This window comes from Danio aesculapii, chromosome 10 (genome assembly GCF_903798145.1).
Source record: "Danio aesculapii chromosome 10, fDanAes4.1, whole genome shotgun sequence".
Taxonomy (NCBI): Eukaryota; Metazoa; Chordata; class Actinopteri; order Cypriniformes; family Danionidae; genus Danio; species Danio aesculapii.
In genome coordinates, this window is record NC_079444.1 from 16,586,096 (window position 1) to 16,606,787 (window position 20,692).

At 35.3% G+C, this 20,692-nt stretch overlaps 1 protein-coding gene across 1 annotated transcript in view; it reads right to left on the bottom strand.

Moving 5' to 3' along the window:
* Positions 1 to 592: 592 nt before the first annotated feature.
* Positions 593 to 20,692, bottom strand: part of apbb1 (amyloid beta (A4) precursor protein-binding, family B, member 1 (Fe65)) — a 26,271-nt gene continuing 6,171 nt past the window's right edge. The window contains exons 4-14 of the mRNA XM_056466362.1: positions 18,535 to 18,591; positions 16,416 to 16,492; positions 16,108 to 16,168; positions 15,890 to 16,036; positions 13,455 to 13,582; positions 9,471 to 9,585; positions 7,745 to 7,817; positions 7,587 to 7,667; positions 7,285 to 7,397; positions 6,992 to 7,168; positions 593 to 4,367 (exon numbers count right to left, since the gene is read on the bottom strand). Of these exons, the coding sequence (XP_056322337.1) occupies positions 4,203 to 4,367; positions 6,992 to 7,168; positions 7,285 to 7,397; positions 7,587 to 7,667; positions 7,745 to 7,817; positions 9,471 to 9,585; positions 13,455 to 13,582; positions 15,890 to 16,036; positions 16,108 to 16,168; positions 16,416 to 16,492; positions 18,535 to 18,591 (1,194 nt within the window). The 3' untranslated portion in view covers positions 593 to 4,202. The remainder of the gene's footprint in view (positions 4,368 to 6,991; positions 7,169 to 7,284; positions 7,398 to 7,586; positions 7,668 to 7,744; positions 7,818 to 9,470; positions 9,586 to 13,454; positions 13,583 to 15,889; positions 16,037 to 16,107; positions 16,169 to 16,415; positions 16,493 to 18,534; positions 18,592 to 20,692) is intronic.

Consider the following 20,692-nt stretch of genomic DNA (forward strand, 5'->3'; position numbering starts at 1 on the left):
AATGAAACTCAGGTTGACATCAGGCCGATGTCAATGTCCAGCCTAAAATCAACGTCTAATGATGTTACAGCTTGATGTTGTGTGGACGTTACCACTATGACATCTATCAGACGTTGGATTTTAGTTGCCATACCTGACAAATAAATGTCAATATGACGTCAATAAGATGCTGGCTCGATGTTGGATTTTGGTCACTTTCCACCACAACCTAAAAATCAACCAAATATCGACGTCATTTGACATCGTTATTAGACATCAAGATAATATTGTCCTTAGATGCTGGCTAGACATTGAATTTTGGTCACCTGACATCACTACCAATATATCTAACCTAATATTAACATCTTAAGTCATTGTGTGCCTGCTGGACAATAACTGAATGCACTACAGAATGTTTCGTTTACACACATCCACAAATTGCATGTAAATGCATCAGCTTTTTACAGCGTACTACTCACGACTCTCAAGTACTTTTAAAAGGGCTACTTTTTATTCATACTTTGAGTAATATTTACAACAGATACTTTTACTCGCGCTACATTTTTAGGCACGGTTGATACGGGTATGGTATAATAGGAATAACAACACATACTCTGCTTGCTTTTCCGTTTATTTTGAACAGACAGACGTGTTTTGACACAATCAGCTAAAGAAATGTAGAGCTACTTGTGATGCAAAAGTACAGAATAATGAAAGATAAAACTTGATAACTAAACTGCGAATTAACTGGCTGCACTGCTGTGGTCTTTTCTGCCTAACTCTAGTGATTGGACTGGCATTTCATCTTGGGAGTGCATCAACAGAGCCTTCGTGGTTCGGGACGAATACATATTCCATTACACACATACCAAGCACAAAGTTATGTTCTTAGTCCAAGCATTGTTAGCTTGTTGTTTAAAAGCTTTCTTTAGAAATGCAATATTCAAAGATCACCTAGTTTTACAGAGGCCCATACTACATATCAAGTTTAGGAGGCTATGCAAAAAAAAGTTTGCACAGGTGGTTGCTTTTAATTCAGCTTAGTCCCCAATTCATCTGTGGTTGGCACAACAGAATGAACCACCCAGTGCAGGACTCATCTCCACCGTCTGGGATATTGTAGTTTTAAAAACTGCCAAAGTGCTTTAATTCAGATTAATTCAGAAGATAAGCATAAGATGCATTTTCAAAGGTTTATTTCATTGTCACATTATAAGCACCTATGTAACACTCAGTTTATATAAATCAAAAAATTTGATCAATTACTTCACTAAATACCAGCTAAAATTTGAGAAACAAATTTACTTATCACATTTGAAGAGAGGGAGTTCACCCCAAGAATAAAAATGTACTCACCCTCAAGTAGTTCTTCAGTGTTAAATTTCCTTTTTATGTTAAAGACAAAAAAGATATTTTGAAAAATGTTAGAAACCTGTAACCATTGACTTCTACTGTAGGAAAACTAAACAAATACCAAGGAAGTCAATGGTGCCAGAATCCAGCTTTTTTCTTAACTTATTTTGTGTTTAACAGACAAAGGACCTCCACAGGTCTGTGACCAGTTAAGAGTGAGTAAATAATGACAGGATTTTCAGTTTTGGGTGAACTGAACTGTTTAACCAATCAGAAAAGTAACATTTTCTTGTTTTATAACAAGCAATTTGTAAAGCTGTGATTTCTGGCACACAGATATAAAGTACCCTAATGGTATTTTACAAAAAGAAAAGAAAAAATACTATAATTTGTTGATGTAATGCTAAATATTTATATACATGTATGCTTTTTCTACAGTGAAGTTGGTTCTATAGTCTAATCAACAGTACTACATTAAGCATCACATTATCTAGACCTACACACGTTAGTTAGAAGGGCCAAGATGAAGCATTCAGAGACAAGACCGCTTGAATAATTAAATGCATTCAAACATTCCCTTTAGTCATAGGTGTTATTTGACATGAAAAACAAAAGTGTGGCCCTAAAAGTGTATTAAATGATGTACATTACTGGGAATATAGACCTTGATATTAATGAGTTCTAAAACATTCCTAAAAGTGTCACGATAAGACAATGTGTATTTGAAAGGAATTATGTCTACATATAGCAAGACAACCAGCATTGCAACATTTAAGATTATTCACAAAACATTTAAATATGTGCATATAATCAGTTAGCTTTAATTTATATTTTAAAGAGTGAAAAGGAACGCTTTCAATGACAAACCAGTATGTACAAACCCTCTAGTTAACCAGAAAATTTCACAATCTCTCTTGAACAACAGCTGATGCTGAGCATTTTTGATCAGGAGCTAAAAAATTCAGATAAAAACCACTTAATGCAACAAAAATAAACTTACTAGGTAGTAATAACAAATGCTATTTAAAGCAATGAGCAGATCCAGTTTGGAAGACTAGGATATGTTAATTCCATTACAAACGGAAAAAAAAGGTAAAATAATTAAATCCACAAATTAACAGAGTGGGTAAATGGAACAAGGCAATGGAAAAATAAAAGAAATGAAAAGGCATTGTGCAGAACTGTGGCAGTGTGGAACTGCATTTAATTGTAAATATACAAATATTAGCTTTCCTGTTAAACTCTAGTATGACCGCAGCTTTAGGTTAATATTATTAGCCTTCTTAAGAATTTGTCTCCCTGATTGGCTTCAGAACAAACCACTGTTCCTATAATTTCACTAATTAATCTAACTTACCTAGTTAACCAAATTAAGCCTATAAATTGCACTGTAAATAAAACTAGTATCTTGCAAAATATTAATATATTATGTACTATCAAAGCAAAGACCAAGGAAATTGTTATTAGAAATTAATAATTAAAGGGGACCTATTATGCCCATTTTTACAAAATGTAAAATAAGTCTTTGATGTTTCTAGAGTGTGTATGTTCAGTTTCAGCTCAAAATACCACAAGCTATTTTTTATAACTCTGTGAAACTGCCCCTTTTAGGCTTTGATCCAAATGGTACTGTTTTGGTGACTGTCACTTTTGATTGAAAAGAGATTGTGTTCCCTTTTCAAAATATGCTGGAACTACAAATGGCTGTGTGAGAGCATAGCAAAAGATTCAAAACTCTAAAGCTGCGGTCACATTAGAGATTGAGCATGCAAAATTCTGTCGTACATTGCTGAGAAAAGAGGCGGGATTCCATGTTTTAAATTCCTGTCCAGAGAGGTCACGTTTTGATCCTCGGTTGGTCTCACGCAATCACGTAATGTGATTTCACAGGTCAGAATTCACCAAGCTTGAACTTTCCAATGCAGCGAAATGCGAAACTTGCCACACGACCTTACGTTTCCGGTCTGACGCATTCGCATGCGTATGAATGGAAGTCTATGGGGAGAAAAGTCCAGTGTGACCGCAGCTTAATGGTGGACTGCTGCTTGTATATGCTAATGAGGGAGAGATCATGACTAACAAGTGGGGCTCTTCCCCTTGACATGTAGAAAGGTTTTACGTGATTATAAAAAAAATTGAATTAATTTTGTACCACTAGAGGCTGACAATATTCACACACTGTGCTTATACCCCTATTATAACTATTATGTTTTGAAACGCGTTGAAAACAAATCTTTACATTAAACTAGTTGGGGAAATGTTTTAAAAAAAAGGAATACAAAGGTTTAACAAGAGGTCTAATCATTTTGACTTTAACTGTATATAAATAAACATATGTGTTCCACCGGAAAAAAAAAAATTCAATATGGGAACAATTTGAGGATTACTGAAGGATGAAAACTTGTTTTCAGTTGATGGTTCAGTATGTTGAGTTTGAACAAGCAACCAAAGTTAGCACGAAGAGTCTAATTAGTTGGCAATTAGAGTAAGAGGAAGAACAAATAATAAATAAGCACATCATATAGCATATAAACTAACGTTAGTGTTTTGGGAAAGCATGCACAATATTTAGTGTCCTTAGGGAGTGTAGTCCACATAACATTGTAAATCCAATCTGTAAAGTTACATTCATAAGTGGTGTCAAATCACTTTTACAGTACATCTACTAACAAATATGTGGGAAGAAATGTGGTGTACAATAAGGAAATATATAGTAACAATGTGTCCTCTTGGTCATTTTGTGATAACTGCAAGATGACTGCTGAAATAGCATGACCTTCTAAAATACCCCTCTACTTTCAGGCCCATAAAAACACACAAGCAAGAAATACATATTTGCACTGAGCACCGATGAGGGAGTGTTATCCTTTTTAGGGGGTCTGAGATCCAGATCTCTTGAAGCTACCCAGCAGACTCTGAACACCCTTCTTCACACTTGAGCCAACTCTGCGTGCAACAGAATCGGCAGGTGGGCCGGGCAGACAAGAGCTGCCACTGATGGGAGGACGAGCATCCAAACACTTCTGATACCTTAGCTGTGAATTATGGAAGATAGCATTTAGACTCAAAACATTTTGGAAAAATAGCATCACAGCTCAACTAGGTTTGTAGGATTAATCTTAACATAGAAGTCAAAATTGTAAACACTCCTGTGAAATTTCTATTCTTTTTCAAAAATGTGAGGTTTACTTGGAGCAAGGAAGTTTTCACCGCATTTCCTATAATATTTTTTCTTCTGGTGACAGCCTTATTTCTTTAAGTTTGGATGGAATAAAAGCAGTTTTAACAAATTTAAAGAGCCCCTATTATACATTAAAAAGGTCATATTTTGGTTTTAAGGGTCTCCAACAACAGGCTGATATGCATGAAAGGTCAAAAAACACTTTGTTGTCTTATAATATACATTTATTTCTACCTAATTATCCCAGCGACTCCCATATGTCTCATTCAGCGATTCATTTGTTCCCAAACCCCTCCTTAGCATGAAGCTAATCTGTGCCAATTGGACCGATGACAGCCTGTTGCGATTGGTCGACTGCGTACAGTGCGAGACAGAGTGAAATGCCCACCACAGCTTATCAACAATATTGAAGTAGTCGGAGTGCATAGTGTATGTGTGAGCATACCTGCCAACACTCTTGTTTTTCCCAGTAGTCTCCCGTATTTTTTAGACCTATCTCCCGACACCCTCTAATTTTGTTAATTTCCCTGAAAACTCCCATACATCAATAGTCTTTTCTGATCCTTCCTTTAACAAACTCAAAAATCTCAACCACTGACTCTACAGTTTCATCTTTGGGAAGAAAAAAAACACTAACTTTCCCCTCACACTTCCAATAAAATCCAGCTGAGCACAGCGTCTTCATTACTTGATTCAACCGGGATCTGTTACAGTGTTTGTGGGCGGGGCCGCAGGTTTAAATTTTCCCAGGTTTTGTGCACACAACAATTGGGCGGGGCTTACGTTTCGTATCAACGTCACGCCAAAACGGCTAAAGACTTATCAAGACGATTCATTTGAAGCACTACGAGTCGACTCTTTTATAAAAAGAATCAAGTTTTAAACACTGTGCACTTTCAGATTTAAGCTTTAGCTGGATATTTCACTTCACTTAGAGTTGCGTTACACACTACATGGAAGGTCACTTTCAAAACAGATACAGATAATATTATTAGAAATATATTTTTCCCATTGTCTACAAAGAAACCACCATTGTGCGATAACTTTACCTAGATAGCATTATAATTTAAACTGCACTTTCGGCTGAATACTAGTGTTTCTTTCAAAAAAAATAGAAAAATATGATGTACTGTCATCATGGCAAAGACAAAAGAAATCAGTACCTAACATTCACCATATGTTCAGTCTAATGAACAAATGTTTTTAATTCCTGCAGTATATTTTAACTCAAAATAAATAAAAATCAAGGACCAGCATTTCACCACAACCAACTAATTAAATGAATCTTATTTAAAAAAAAAAAAAAAAAAAAGTCACATATCATATGATGGTCTGTGCATGAGTAAAGAATTGGAAAATAGATAAGTTATACAGACAATAGCCCCTTTCACACAGTGATAACGGTAAATATCCATAAAATTTCCAGAACGACTTTACCGGTAAATTCAAAAAAGCGCTTTTCACACAGGCAAGGACGTTACGGAATTTTTCCGGAAAAGACCATTCACACATCCATTCCAAAATACCGGTAAATTCTGACATCATTAACCAGAAATGACCTCTAAACAGCTGCGCTTGTTTTTGTAAACATTTGACTACATTTCAAACTCTGTGGATGGATTAGTATGGTGAACAACTTCAATGAAAACATATAAAAAAACAGTTTTGCATGTCGAGATGTACATAATGTGTGAGTGTGCTGGCGCTCACCGGCTGCTTCACGTGCAAGCGCAATGCGTCACGCAACTAAAGAAAGCAGAGCTTGAAGGAAAACAAACAGCGGCTTATCAGAAGCATCTTATCGATAATTATTTACAGTTGGCATTAAGAAGGAACATAGAAACATTATCGACTAACATCTAGCAACTAAATTTGTCTGGAAAAATATTCAAAATATTATTTTTATAAACAGCGCGGATGTGAATGCGTCTGAATGTTCTAATTGGCTAAAATAGACGTCTCACATCAGCGCGTTTTAGACGTGAACACGCTCTTTCCGGCAATTTTCCTTCTGCGTTCACACAGCACAGCATTCTGGCAAATCACCGGTAATGTTACAACTTCTCTTTCTGGAAAATAGCCAGAACGAATTTACCAGTATTTTCAAAAAGGGCCTGTTAACACATAGAGACCTTTCCGAAAAAATTGCCGTTAATTTTCTGGCAAGGTCTGTATATGTAAAAGGGGCTAATGTCATGATAGTGTTACAGTGCTTTTTGTGGAAATATTTGGCTCATAGTATTGTGGAACTATTATTTCATTGTATGAAAAGCATAAAAAATTATTAATCTTATTTTGTGTTCCACCTGCATGATAACTATTTCATTAATAAAAGTTATACAGCTGCTGGAACTAAAAATGTAATGCTAGTTTTAAAAGCAGCATATGAATATTTCAGTCTCATCCACATCTGGGGCAATTTCATTTGATTGTATAGTAATCGGCATGTAAAGAATGTACTAGGTATTCCTTGCTCACCATGCAGGCAGCCTGTACAGCCTCACTTAGACTGGCTGCATTTGGATCACACCAGAACATATGACAGATAAAGTCTCCAGGTCCCTCTGCCATGATGAACCCAAAGGTGTGAATGTCTTTCCCGACTCCCATAAATGACAGGAAACGCACACGACACTCAGAGAGAACTTCCTCTGTCTGTTTAGTGGAAAAAAGGTGGAAGTTCAGTGCAATTAACAAAGCTAAGCTCACATTTATAATCAAGAATTGGGTAGTCAATTTAATAATAAAGTATAAAAAAAAAAATACTTGACCTCAGATGTTAGAACAGTAAGTGTAGCAGAGGCGACATTTACAGTCACAGGTGTCCAGTCCTTCTTGTCTTTGTTAAGGGCAGTCTCCAGTGCTACATTAATAACATCCATCCCTTCAAATAACAAAACCAATACAACTCAAGCTTATTTCAGATAACTAACTTTGAGTTGAAAATATAAGACGGTATTTAGAGAAGTCACAGATAATGGCATACAATGGAACACAAGTAAAGGTAACAATTGGGGACAATTGAGTGGAAAATGCAGAAGACTAAGGCCTTTAAGATGAGAGAACTTCGTACCAACTGGCTTTGTCACTTGTACACGACCCAAATATCGCACCTGGAAGCGTTGGACCAGCTCATTCTTGGGAACTGGGAACTCTGGAAGACAAAAGCTTAAGGTCATTTATGGTAGTATAATGCAAAAACGAACATCATAATTTGTCTTTAGATCTTACCTTGAAAAGGGATGTCTCTTAGTCTTGAGGGGTCAGAGCTTAGTCTGCTTGATGACTTCCTCTGAGCCATAATCTGGAGAAATAAAGAAATATAGACAGCAAAAGCACATCAACAATTGCATACTCAGTAGTAACTGTAGCATACTTGCATGTTTTCATTTCCATCTGGCCATCAAAATAGAGTGAAGGAACTATGAGGTCAATTTGTATGCAAAAACCCGGAAGCGAGGTAGCATTTTAGCAGTTCCGGTTCCCTCGTCCCAAAGTCAAGGGTTTTTATTTTCAATGGGATTTCAGTTAAATTGCTTAAATACGGTTCGTGGCTGTTACGAGTAGTTGTTGTTGTTGTAGTGTGCGTGGTGTTTCTTTCTCTCGCTCTCATTTCCAAGTATTCACAGGTGCAGCAGATTACGTCAGATCATGATTGGCGCTTGAAGTGGCGGTGGCTGTACTTAAAATCTACAGAGAGCATGGATTCAGTGGCTCCCCGCTCTCTCTCGATTCCCTGCTTGATAATTCTCTGTGATGATATTATTGCTTGAATGATAAATACGAGTCTTTGTTGCTGATGTCTCTTATATGGCGTTTTGTGAGATGCCGAAGTGAATATGTTTTGATCCTAACCATAAAAGTTTTCTGTATTTTACTATCTACTTTCCAGGGAAGTTTATTCTAATTTAGTTAGTTTGGTTTGTCATTTATTTTGGCTGAACCCCTCCCGATGTTATTTTTGCTCCTTATTTTCTGTAAATAAATGATATTTTCTTGTTAATTCTTCGTGGTTGTGTTTTTGGTTTATATTTTGGGGAGAGAGAGGGCTGGGGTACCAGGGATTATATTTTTAATCCCTGTTATTTTCTTACATTTTGGTCAAACCTCTTTTTGATTAAGGATTTTTAATTTAATTCGTAACAGTGGGTAACACAAACAAAAACAAAACTGAAATATTGGTAATTGGCTCTGCCATCTTCGCCAAAAGAATGGACCCATCCTTTGACATGGACATGCTTTACATTAAGCCTTTATGATCTGTCTGTAATCTTAAAAGCCCCTCACATATATTCTACTGTTAAAACCTCTTTTCTCCCCATCTTCATAATATCACATCTTCAATTCTCTCCAACTCTTGCTGTAGCTGTATTCTTAATGCATATGGGACTGGATTTGTGCATGGACTATCACAATGCTGTTTTTTTGATCTGCCTAAAAAACTGGTTGCAGTAGGTTCAAAAATCAGCAGCAAAGCTTTCGTGTTAATGCTCCCCCAAGTTATGGAATACAGTACCCCTTTCACTTAGAAATAAATTATCTCTGTCTATGTTTAAGACTGTAAAACCCTACTAAAAACGCATATTTTCAATCTGTATTTTGGACAATGTGGCCTCAATGGCTTTGTGTGCTTGTAATAATAATAAAAAAAAACTACAATAAATAAAAATCCTAAACTAACTTAGACTTGTCATGACATCTATACATTGCTGTTGTCTAGTGATTAGCAGTGCTTTTTTATTTTCATTAGTAAGTCATTTTGAATAGAAGCATCTGCTAAATGAATAAATGTAAATATTGGGTTGTCAACTACTACATCACTTACTATTAATCACCACATATTGACTATGTTTTCTGATTAGTCTGTATTCAAGTATTTTTTTCTGCTTATAAACGTCTGAAATGGAGTTTAAACCAATCCTAGATATCATAGTGTAAATATTAAAATAGAACTTACCTTAGAGCAGATCTCATGCATGCTTGTGGCTATGTTTTTTGCCGGGGTGTCACACCGAAATACATGACACTTGAGCACATGTGTTAACTTGTCCCTGGCCACATATGCAAAGTCCCTGCAATTAAAGAAAACAGCCAAATAAAGAGATTGATGTCAGCCCAATGTATCTGCACACCAACAAACTTCCAATAAACCACTTAAAGTATGTGATATGTATTCCCAGAGTAGGGAACAAAACACTGCCGCTGACCTTGCAAGAACACCCTTTGGTGTGAAAAATGTCTAAAACGTTTATTGCACTAGCAATGCTCTCGGAGGTGCTGCTTCACTGACATTTCGAAAGTACATGGTTTACCACACAGAGAAAGACTATATATATAGTGGTCACATACACTACCGGTCAAACGTTTGGGGTCAGCAGGATTTTTAAATGTTTTAAAATAAGCTTATCCTGCTTGAGCTGCATTTATTTAATCAAAAATACAGTAAAATGTGTAAAAAAAATGTTATTGCACTATAAAAGAACTTTTCAAAAGTAGTTTATAATTTAATAATTTATTCAAGCGATTTAAAGCTGCATTTTCAGCTTCATTACTCCAGTCCTCAGAGTCACATGATCATTCAGAAATCACTCTAATATTAATTATTATTATTATTGTTATTTTATTAATATTATTATTATTATTATTATTATTATTATTATTATTATTATTAATGGTATTAGTAATAAAAGCAATAATGACTGGAATAATAATTTCATTTGAAGCTACACACAGTAATAAATAAATAATAAATAAGTATTTAACAATTGATTTTTTTTTTACATTTACATAAATGCAGATTTGATGAACAGAACAATTTTATTTAAATTATTAAACAAAATTAATAATAATAATAAATAAATAAATAAATAAATAAATAAATAAATAAATAAATAAATGACCCCATACTTTTGACTGGTGGTGCAGTTAAAGATGTTCTCTTTTACAAATTCACTTCAACATTGTGTACCTGAATCAGAACAAGCACAAATTGTGCCTTAATCATTTGTATGTTTGTTTTCTTCATGATGTAACGTATAAAAACTATAATAAAACTATAATAAATAGCAATGCACTGGCAAGAAATCAGAATCCAACATTTTATTTACTTTTTACATTTCAGTGGAGAAGAGATGTAGGCTAACTGCATTGCAATAATTTTACACAAAAAGTATGTAAATGAAAAGTTACCACTGGCAAGAAATGCTGAAGATATAAAAAAGCTGTACTGACAGCACAGGTGCCACGGGAATGGCAGAGTTTCCATGGAAAAAGATAAGATATTGTGTGTGAACATTAAAAACTAATTTAGGCCTTTATTTATTTCATACTCTTGCAATTCTGTGATGCATTCAACATTAAATAACAAAAAGACTAAAGAAAAGATACATGTCTTTGGCTAAACCTGAGCTATAATGAAAACTGTTCAGTCACTTTAGAATTTTAAAGTCAGGAAAAATCTGCAGGTTTCATATAAGAGTTCATCAGCTAAAATCTATCCTAACATAGAGTCAACATACTTTTACATTGTGTAGATGTTTAATGAGGCCCATGTATAGTACATACAGTAGAAACAGAAAGTATTCAAACCCCCTTAAATTTTTCACTTTTTGTTATATTGCAGCCATTTACTAAAATCATTCAAGTAATTTTTTACTTCAATGTACACACAACACCTCGCATTGACAAAAAACACAAAATTGTTCACATTTTTGCAGATTATTAAAAAAGAAAAAAATGAAATATCACATGGTTTTAAGTATTCAGACTAGGGATGTTAACAATTACTCGATAATTGATTAATTGTCGATAAGCTTTTAATCGATAGACCTTATCGATTACATATTAAGCATAGACATTTAAAGGAGTTACACATTACACAATGAGACACAAGTCCCTGACTTTACATATTACATAATCAAGTGTGTGTATAATTTCATCGGTAATATTTGTGCTACACAATCCACTGACAGCAAAGACACTATATGTAAAAATGCAGAATGCTAAATGCTCTTAGGCCCCATTTACACTAATATTTTTTAGTTTTAAAACGTATAAGTTTTGCTACAGTTACACCATCCGTTTATACACTATGCCAGAGTTTTTGATCGCCGAAAACAGAGCGTTTTGAAAACAATGAAGAGACCATTTCCATTTTAAAACGCTGCTGCTCCATGTTAGTGTGGATGGGGAAAAACGAAGACATCTAAAACTGAAGGCGGGGCTGCAGACATTCGCCTATCTGATTGGGGCTTTTTCCTCAATATTAAGTAGCCTACACACACGCAAGACACACAGTCTTGATTCCTCTCAGTATAAGTTCAGACTTTGCAAGCTGCATATGGAAAACAAACTCCCGAGGACACGTCGGGTAAATCTTTAAAAAGAACAGTGTACTTTATAACCTCACTTCACCCTGGCTACGTTTTTACTTTCTTAGCAATAAAAATGAAAACATGATTTAAGGAACTGCCTATTTTCATTTTGATATTAGCAACAAACACCAAAAATATTGAGGTGTCGTGTAGGTACATATTTATATGAGCGTCATCTTCACTGCATATCAAAACAGAGCCTATAACATTACTGCCTCCTTGCGTTCTCACTGAAAATACGAAACCCTCCCTTTTGCTGAATATCAATTTTAATAATCAATAATGGCCATTATAAAAGTATAACGCACAATAAGTTTATACATTATAGGAAATAAATGCAAGCAATCAGTCAAATGTGCAGAATTAGTGTACGCGGTTACATTAACTAATATATGAACTTATCTTTGCATGTTACCTGAGAACAAGTAATAGATTCAAAAGACCAAGGTCGGGGAATATGTCGCTAGATAATATCACGTTTAACAAATATAGTGAGATTAGATCCAGTGGTAGATCCTTGATGAACAGTCCGACTTGTACAGCTCTCATCTGGGTAGATGACTGCCTGGAGCTCAGACGTCCACATATGCTGCATCGCATGCCAGAGTGTGTGTGTGGTCATGTGATGTGCGTTTTCAGCGGTGTAGTGTGAGCGCAGAGTTGTTAAGAAACGTTGGATGAAACGCTAGTGTGGACGGGGATCGTTTTCATTGTAAAACGGCGTTTTAAAACTAAAACTGATTAGTGTATACAGGGCCTTAGTCCATCTATTTGTGATGTTAAGTAGAATTTTGTGTCTACCAAGTTTGGTTTATTAAAAAAAAAATACATAAATTACTGTGTTACTGTACACATAAAAAAAAAAAACACTAAAATCCATTCTCGGAAACAAAATGCTGCAAAAACAGGGAAGAATCATCATCTTCCTCTAGAGAAATACGTCTGTATTAGTACAAACTCTAAAATGTCAGTAAAGCAATGCCTCACTGAGTGGTCCTGATATTTTCAATTAATAAGATTATCATCACACAACAGAAAGTTACAACATTAAAGTCGATGTTGACTGAGCTGAGACCAAATGCTCTAACTCAAAATAAATAAATAAATAAATAATAAACAGGATGTCCCCTCCTGTGAAATGTGAGAATAAGGTGGAATTTATATAGTTGCAATTTTTTTTTAATACAAATTTAAAGACAATCTCAAATGCAGTATGCCTTTATAAAATTGGTATTGTAAAGATACACAAAAGCAAACAAAAACAATATAACACAGCAACTTTACCTCTCCCTGGGATCCAGGAAGCAGCAGAACAGACAGAACGAAAATATTAAAACATTGCAATGCAGCATTATCTAAATTATACAACAAAACAAGTTTTCAACAGACTATTAATGTTACCATAGAAAAGATTAAATTAAATATAGCAAAACATGCTTCAGTTTGTGTAGCATTGTGCATGTCAGTCCATGATCATATTAATATTGTAAGCTGTCATTACAATTAAAAATTTAAGCAAAAAAAAAAGGTAATTATGGGTAAATTATTAATTATGCTCACAGACTCACCTGCCATCATCACGACCGACACCCCATACACGGATGCTAACGATTGGCTGTGAGTGAAGCAGTGTTTGTCCATGAGGTTCAAACAGATTCAGCATCTCATTTTCCAGCACCAGCAACATTTCCTTTCCCTACACGATACAAACATATTATTTGTACAAGGTTTGTAGAACATCACTCCAACACAATCAAACTGATTTGTGTTTTAACTGAAAAAGTGCTTGTACTTTTTAAAAATAACAAACACCATGCAAACATCTGAGGCATAATTCAATTTATTCCTTTCAATCTATGGATGGGGAGTTGACTCCAAAAGAGTCGATACCTCCACTCTCCAAATCAACTCTGCTTTTTCAAACTGTCCTGCAAGAAGCAGTTACATGCTACAGATATACTGCTCAATTTTGAGCACGATAAACACAAAAGGTGCCCAATTTGAATGTGTGCTATTGAATTTTATGACCAAAACTGCACTGCACAATACACAGCTACAAACCTTTTTCTACGCTCACGTACAATTTTTGTATCTATTAATTAAAAAAAAAAAAAAAAACATAATTCAAATGCCACGTCTCGAAATCATTTTTTAAAAATAAATAAGTACCCTTACTCTGAGGCTTTAAAAATATTTGGGTAATTACAAAACAATATTAAAAGAGCCCCTATTATGCATTTAAAAGGGTCATATTTTGGTTTTGGGGTCTCCAACAACAGTATAATATGCATAAAAGGTCAAAAAACACTTTCATGTTCTTATAATATGCATTTATTTTTATCTAATTATCCCAATGACTCCCATATGATTCGTTCAGCGATTCATTTGTTCCCACACCCCTCCTTAGCGCGATGCTAATCTGCACTGATTGGTCCGATGACTCGGACAGAGAGAAATGCCCACCACGGCTTATCAGCAATTTTGTGGTCAAAGTGCAGAGTATATGCGTGAACCCAATGCAGCAGTGCATTAAAGCAATGCAGTTTAACACTAGCATATTGCTCCATTCTTAACCATGACACACATTCAGTATTAATCCACAGTGGCAAAAGTGGAACTACAACCTGTTTTACAACCTGACCGCCACACGTGTGTAAGAAAAGCGCATGGTGGCCATAGCAAAGACAAACGGCAGTGGATCGCGAGCTCAAAAATGCATTTAAATCCGTAAACAAAGCGGCACATGGTTTTAGACGTGATATAAGAACATAAATAGTTAACCAGATACAGTACAAGCTGTGTGAAACGGTTACTAGTAGCAAAACACAAATAATTTGCAAGCGAGAGGAAACAAGGAGGGAACCATTTTAAATCGCACTCAAGTTACTTAAACTTGTGAAATGGAGAAAGGAACTGATCCATTAACTGTGCACTGTAAAGTTCCTGTCAAGCTCTGACAAAGTCACATACATCAATAGTCTTTTCTGATCTTTCCTTTAACAAACGGCTGATGAATGTCTAGTTCTAAGCATGTAGATTGCTAAAGCACTCGTCAGACAAATGACAAGAACACAGCACAAGGCTGAGGCTATAATGCGGAGGTATTTTTGCAAAATAAGCTTCAACCACTGACTCTTCACAGCCTCATCTCTGGGTAGGGAAAATAACACAAACTTTCTCTCACACTTCAGAGCACAGCATCTTCGCAACATGATTCAACCGGGATCTGCTACAGTGTTTGTCTTTTTGTTCTTTCTACAGTGTTTGAAGGCGGAGACGGGGTTTTCAATTTTTCCGTCTCTGTGTGCACAACAAATGGGCAGGGCTTGAGTTCCGTATCGACCACACCGACACGACTAAAGAGATTATTCATTTAAACCACACTGAATCGACTCTTTTATATATGAAGCAATAGTTTTAAACACGGCACACTTTCAGATTTAAGCCTTAGCTGCACATTTAAGTGTTTAAATTTATGTTCATTTCAGCGATTCTAGCCGCCACGCCTGTCAATCATTCTCCATTTATTCACAATTCAAACTGCGTGTCGTGTTCATGATCAAACCAAGGCTACAAGACTATTTGTTCCTGTTAATATAAGTTATAAGTGGAGAAATGCATTTAGTTTTTCATTAAATAGGTTAATTTTCTCTTGCAACAAGGAGTTCATCAACAAGGTTGTGCTCCATTGATTTAACTACAACTGTTTATAAACAACTGTTTATCAAGGTAAAAGTTTGATACTGATTAGAATTGAAGTGGCAATGAGGTCTTAAAATATTCTGAGAATGTCTTTAAAAAGTCTTGAAAAGGTATTGAAATTACATTTAGGATTCCTGCATGTACCCTGTCAAAGTGTTCACCAGTTACCCGTTACATGAGGCAATAGCTTTAACATCTTAAAGAGTTTCAAATGACCACGGTGGACCCACCAATCCTAAATGATCATTCCTTTGATGCTTGCTTCCTTGAATTTCTAATGATTTCAAGTAGATGCACATACCTCACCCCAGATGCCAGCTGTGTCATCTAGATTGTGTTTCTGGTAGGACAACTGTCGGATGCAGTTATTAACAGCAACACTACTCTTGCCAGGAGCCATTTCCTCTTCTGTTATCTCCACCCAGCCCAGAGAACGCACTGCAAAACACTGTAAAATACAAACATGAAGAAAACAAGCATTTCAAGGTTGTGTATGTGGTCAGCCATCTATGCATTTACCTTTGAACCCTCAATACTGCTGAAACAAGTCTGTTCCTCTTCTTCCTCAGTCTGAGAAAAACTGAACACAAAAGAAAATGAGAACGAAAAAAGTCAGTGCACCTGTTGCTCAAAAACCAAAATTACGGGTTAAAAAAAAAAAGAATATGTATGCCAAGACTGCAACAGAAGTGTCTTTAGGTACATAATGTATATTAAATGTACAATGATTTAAAAATGCATAACGTCAATGCAATGTTAAAGTTATTGTGGTAATACTGTATAATGCTCAACTTTATGTATATTGGAACCTATGATTTATATTGTACCTGAGATTGATTGAGGCATAGCGTAGGGTTGCTCCCTCAAACTCCTTCAAACTTTCATCAGAAGATACAACCTCCGTCTGAACAATAGAAAAAAAAACCCTGCATTATACAGGGTTCCCACTTTGAAGCCAAATATCAATATTCCTTGACCTTCACTGACTAAAAAGCTACTTGATGTTTTACAGTTACTGTTTGCGGTTTACAGTCTTATAATTACTTACTGTTTTATGTGGCTGTTACATTATCCTTTTCCCATTTTTTTATATCTCAATAGTTTTTTAAAAACTTTACATTTTCGGTAACTTAGTGTGTACGGAAAGTATTCAGACCCCTTTAAATTTTTCATTTTTAGTTATATTGCAGCCATTTGCTAAAATCATTTAAATATTTTTTTCCTCCTACACACAGCACCCCATATTGACAGAATTGTTGACAGATTAAAAAAGAAAAACTGAAATATCACATGGTCCTAAGTATTCATACCCTTTGCTGTTTAACTCAGGTACTGTTCATTTCTTCTGATCATCCTTGAGATGGTTTTACACTTTCATCTGGGTCCAGCTGTGTTCGATTATACTGATTGGACTTAATTAGGAAAACCGCACACCTGTGGCACAGTGGCCTCTATAATCCTTAAACGAAAGATGTCTTGGATGACAAAAACCCTTACTAAAGTTGGCTGTGTTGCCAAACTGAGCTATCGGGGGAGAAGAGCCTTGGTGAGAGAGGTAAAGAGAAAACCCAAGATCACTGTGGCTGAGCTCCAGAGATCCAGTAGGGAGATGAGAGAGGTTGTAAAAAGTCAACAATCACTTCAGCCCTCCACCAGTCGGGGCTTTTTGGCAGAGTGGCCTGACACATGAAAACCAGCATGGAGAAAAAAATAAATAAAAACACCTTAAGGACTCAAATATGGTGAGAAATCAGATTCTCTGATCTAATGAGACCAAGACAGAACTTTTTTTTTTTAATTCTAAGTGGTATGTGTGGAGAAAACTAGGCTCTGCTCATCACCCGTCCAATACAACAGTGAAGCATGGTGGTGGCAGCATCACGCTGTGAAGGTGTTTTTCAGCTGCAGGGACAGAATGGTTGGTTGCAATTAAGTAAAAGATGAATGCGGGCAAGCACAGGGATATACTGGATGAAACCCTTATCCAGAGGGATCAGGATCTCAGACTGGGTCGAATATTTACCTTCCAACAAGACAATGACCCTAAGCACACAGCTAAAATAACAAATAAGTGGCTTTACAACAACTTCGTGACTGTTCTTGAATGGCCCAGCCAGAGCCTTGACTTAAACCCAATTAAGCATCTCTGAAGAAACTAAGTTTGTTTACCATGACAGAACTGGTGAAGATCTGCCAGAAGGAATGGCGAGGGATACTCAAATCCAGGAGTGAAAAACTTGTTGCATCTTTCTCAAAAAGACTCATGGCTGTATTAGATTAAAAGGACGCTTCTTCTAAATACTGGGCATAGGGTCTAAATACTTAGGACCATGGAATATTTCAGTTTTTCTTTTTTTAACACATCTGCAAAAATGTCAACAATTCTGTGTTTTTCTGTTAAAAAGAGTCCTGCGTGTACATTAATAAAGAAAAAATAAACTTAAATGATTTTAGCAAATGGTTGCAATGTAACAAAGAGTGAAAAATTTAAGGAGGTCTGAATAGTTTCCGTACCCACTGTACTTTTTAACACCCAGTAATTTTAAAGACAAATTTTTTAAAATGTATACTATTCTGGCCTCTTATTCTTGGTTAAAATGTATAATATCAGTGACTGTATTTAACTTAAGAGGCATGTGAGTTGATAAGCATGAAAGGAATAAAATAGAGCTGAAAAATAACTTGTATATAACAACAGGTGTGAAACAATACCACGCAAAAAAAATTAAAATAAATAAATAGTATAGAAAGTTTTTTTTTTTGATAAACGGAAACAAATTTAAAGCTACAAACAAAAGTCCAAAATAATTCCATGGAAAAAATATTTTTTCAATTTTTCAACTTTCAATTTCTGGAATAGATCTTTTAAAATGCCATGACCTGTAGGAACCCAGATAATATTATCTTTAAAAAAATCTAATAATATTATCTTGATTATTAACCTACCTGCCAGAGTTCATCACCACTGAATGTGTTCTGCTGTGAAACATCATTCCATGCAATCTAAATACAAAATGCAGCAATGTTAAAAACATGTGTTATTTGTACTCACTTGTTGGTTACAAGAATATGCTGGTCAACCAGAGAATTATAATGTTATATTAACCCTGAAAGACCGTGACTATTGAGGACCAGGAGTGCCGGCTAGAAATTAAATGAAGATTCAAATTATCAATTTAATAATTGAAGCATTAAAATGTGTTTAAGAAAATCAGTTTAATTGGACAATTAATGGACAAATAAATAGACATATTTAAATGTGTTCATTTTAATTGTTTAAATGTCATTTAATAAAGCAATTAATCATTCATTCATTCTTTTTCTTTTCGGCTTAGTCCCTTTATTAATCCGGGGCCACCACAGCGGAATATACCGCCAGCAATAAATCAATGCATTTAAAAATAAGCAGCAGCAGTAGTCATGCCCATTGCCTCAAAAATCACGTAATCTGATAAACTAACTGAACACAAACAGGAAGTGCATTTTCAGATTACAATTAAAGATTAGAATGGCAAAAAAAAAAAATTCTTAATAACATGCACAGATGATTTGCTCACCACATAAATAGCAATGTGAGGTAACAAAACCATATGGTTAGTTTTGATATCTTGGGGACTTTAAAATTTTATCATCAGACAGTGTGGGGCTGTGATACATAATGACAAAATGCGTTTGGGGTAGTGGTATGTGTTCAGATCAGTCCTTTGGCATTGTACCGTAATACACAGTTAATGGGTGCCCCCCCCAAAAAAATTGTTGGTTAGAATGACCAGGTGCTTTTTTTTTACTGGCCAGACCGCAGTATTGTCACCCCTCAACTGTACAACTTTTCTACTGATCATCCAGATGAGAACTTCTTTAACAAAAATCAGCCAAAGCTAATAAGTCCCTGACATTTGAGTCACTTTGCTGATCTTTGAACTCCTGCTAAAATGAGCTATGGTTTTGTCTCTGTCCAATGACAGTGCACGTTTCATTAACAAGTGAAAAAGGGTTTAGCTTGACTTGAGGCAAAAGTTGATTGGTTGTTTCCACGTGTGTGCATGTAGCAAAAGGAAAAGAAAAGCAAGTGGCAAATAGAGGCAGAAAAGCATGTCAAATGCCTTTTTAAAAAGTTAGTTAAATTGTGCATTTAAATGCATTTTAAATGATCCATAAATATAAATTTTTATTGTTTGATTAATCAGAGTTATCAAACATGAATTAAATAAACATTTATATAATTGTCTATTCATTGATGCATTTTAAATGCACTGATTTATTGCTTTCTTAAATGAGATTTAAAAACACAATTTAAATAAACATTTAAATATGTCTATTTGTCCATTAATTGTCCATTTAAATTGTGATTTATTTACAAACATTTTAATGCTTCAATTATTTAATTGATAATTTGATTCTTAATTTTTTTATAACCTTTATAAAAAGACAGCCACCTGCTTCTATCTGTACAAAAGTGGCATAAAGAAGAGAATAACAGCTTTTCATCGAGGTAACATATCAGGGGCTTTGTAATCAGTGTGGTTACGTCATGACATTTTGACAATACTAATTTGACAAAAAAAATGGACGTGGTTTGTGTCTCTGGACAAATCAGACATGATTGTTGATGCATTGTCCCTCCTACATGACTGGTTCAAACTGTTCTCTCTCAACCAATTAGCATTGCTTGTTTTTAGCTTGTTTTTCATAACATATTTTTTGTGAATTTGAACAACCAGACTGAGGCCTCGTTTACACTAATACGTCCACACTACGCCAGAGTTTGTGAACCCCCACATTCACCTCTCTGATTGGGGCTTTTTCCTCCATAACTAGCCTACTTGCTACACTCAGACAGTCCTGCATCCTCTCCTTTGTAAGTTCAGACTTCGCAAGTTTGATAGGGAAAACAAACTCCAGAGGACACATTGGGTTAATCTTCAAAAGGAACAGTGTACTCTATAACCTCATTCACATCATCCTGGTTACACTGTTTCACTTTCTTAACAATAAAATGAACACATGATATAAGGAACTGCCTATTTTCATTTAGATACTAACAACTTAACAGACACCAAAAATGTTGAGGCGTCATGTAGCTGCATATTTATATGACCGTCAC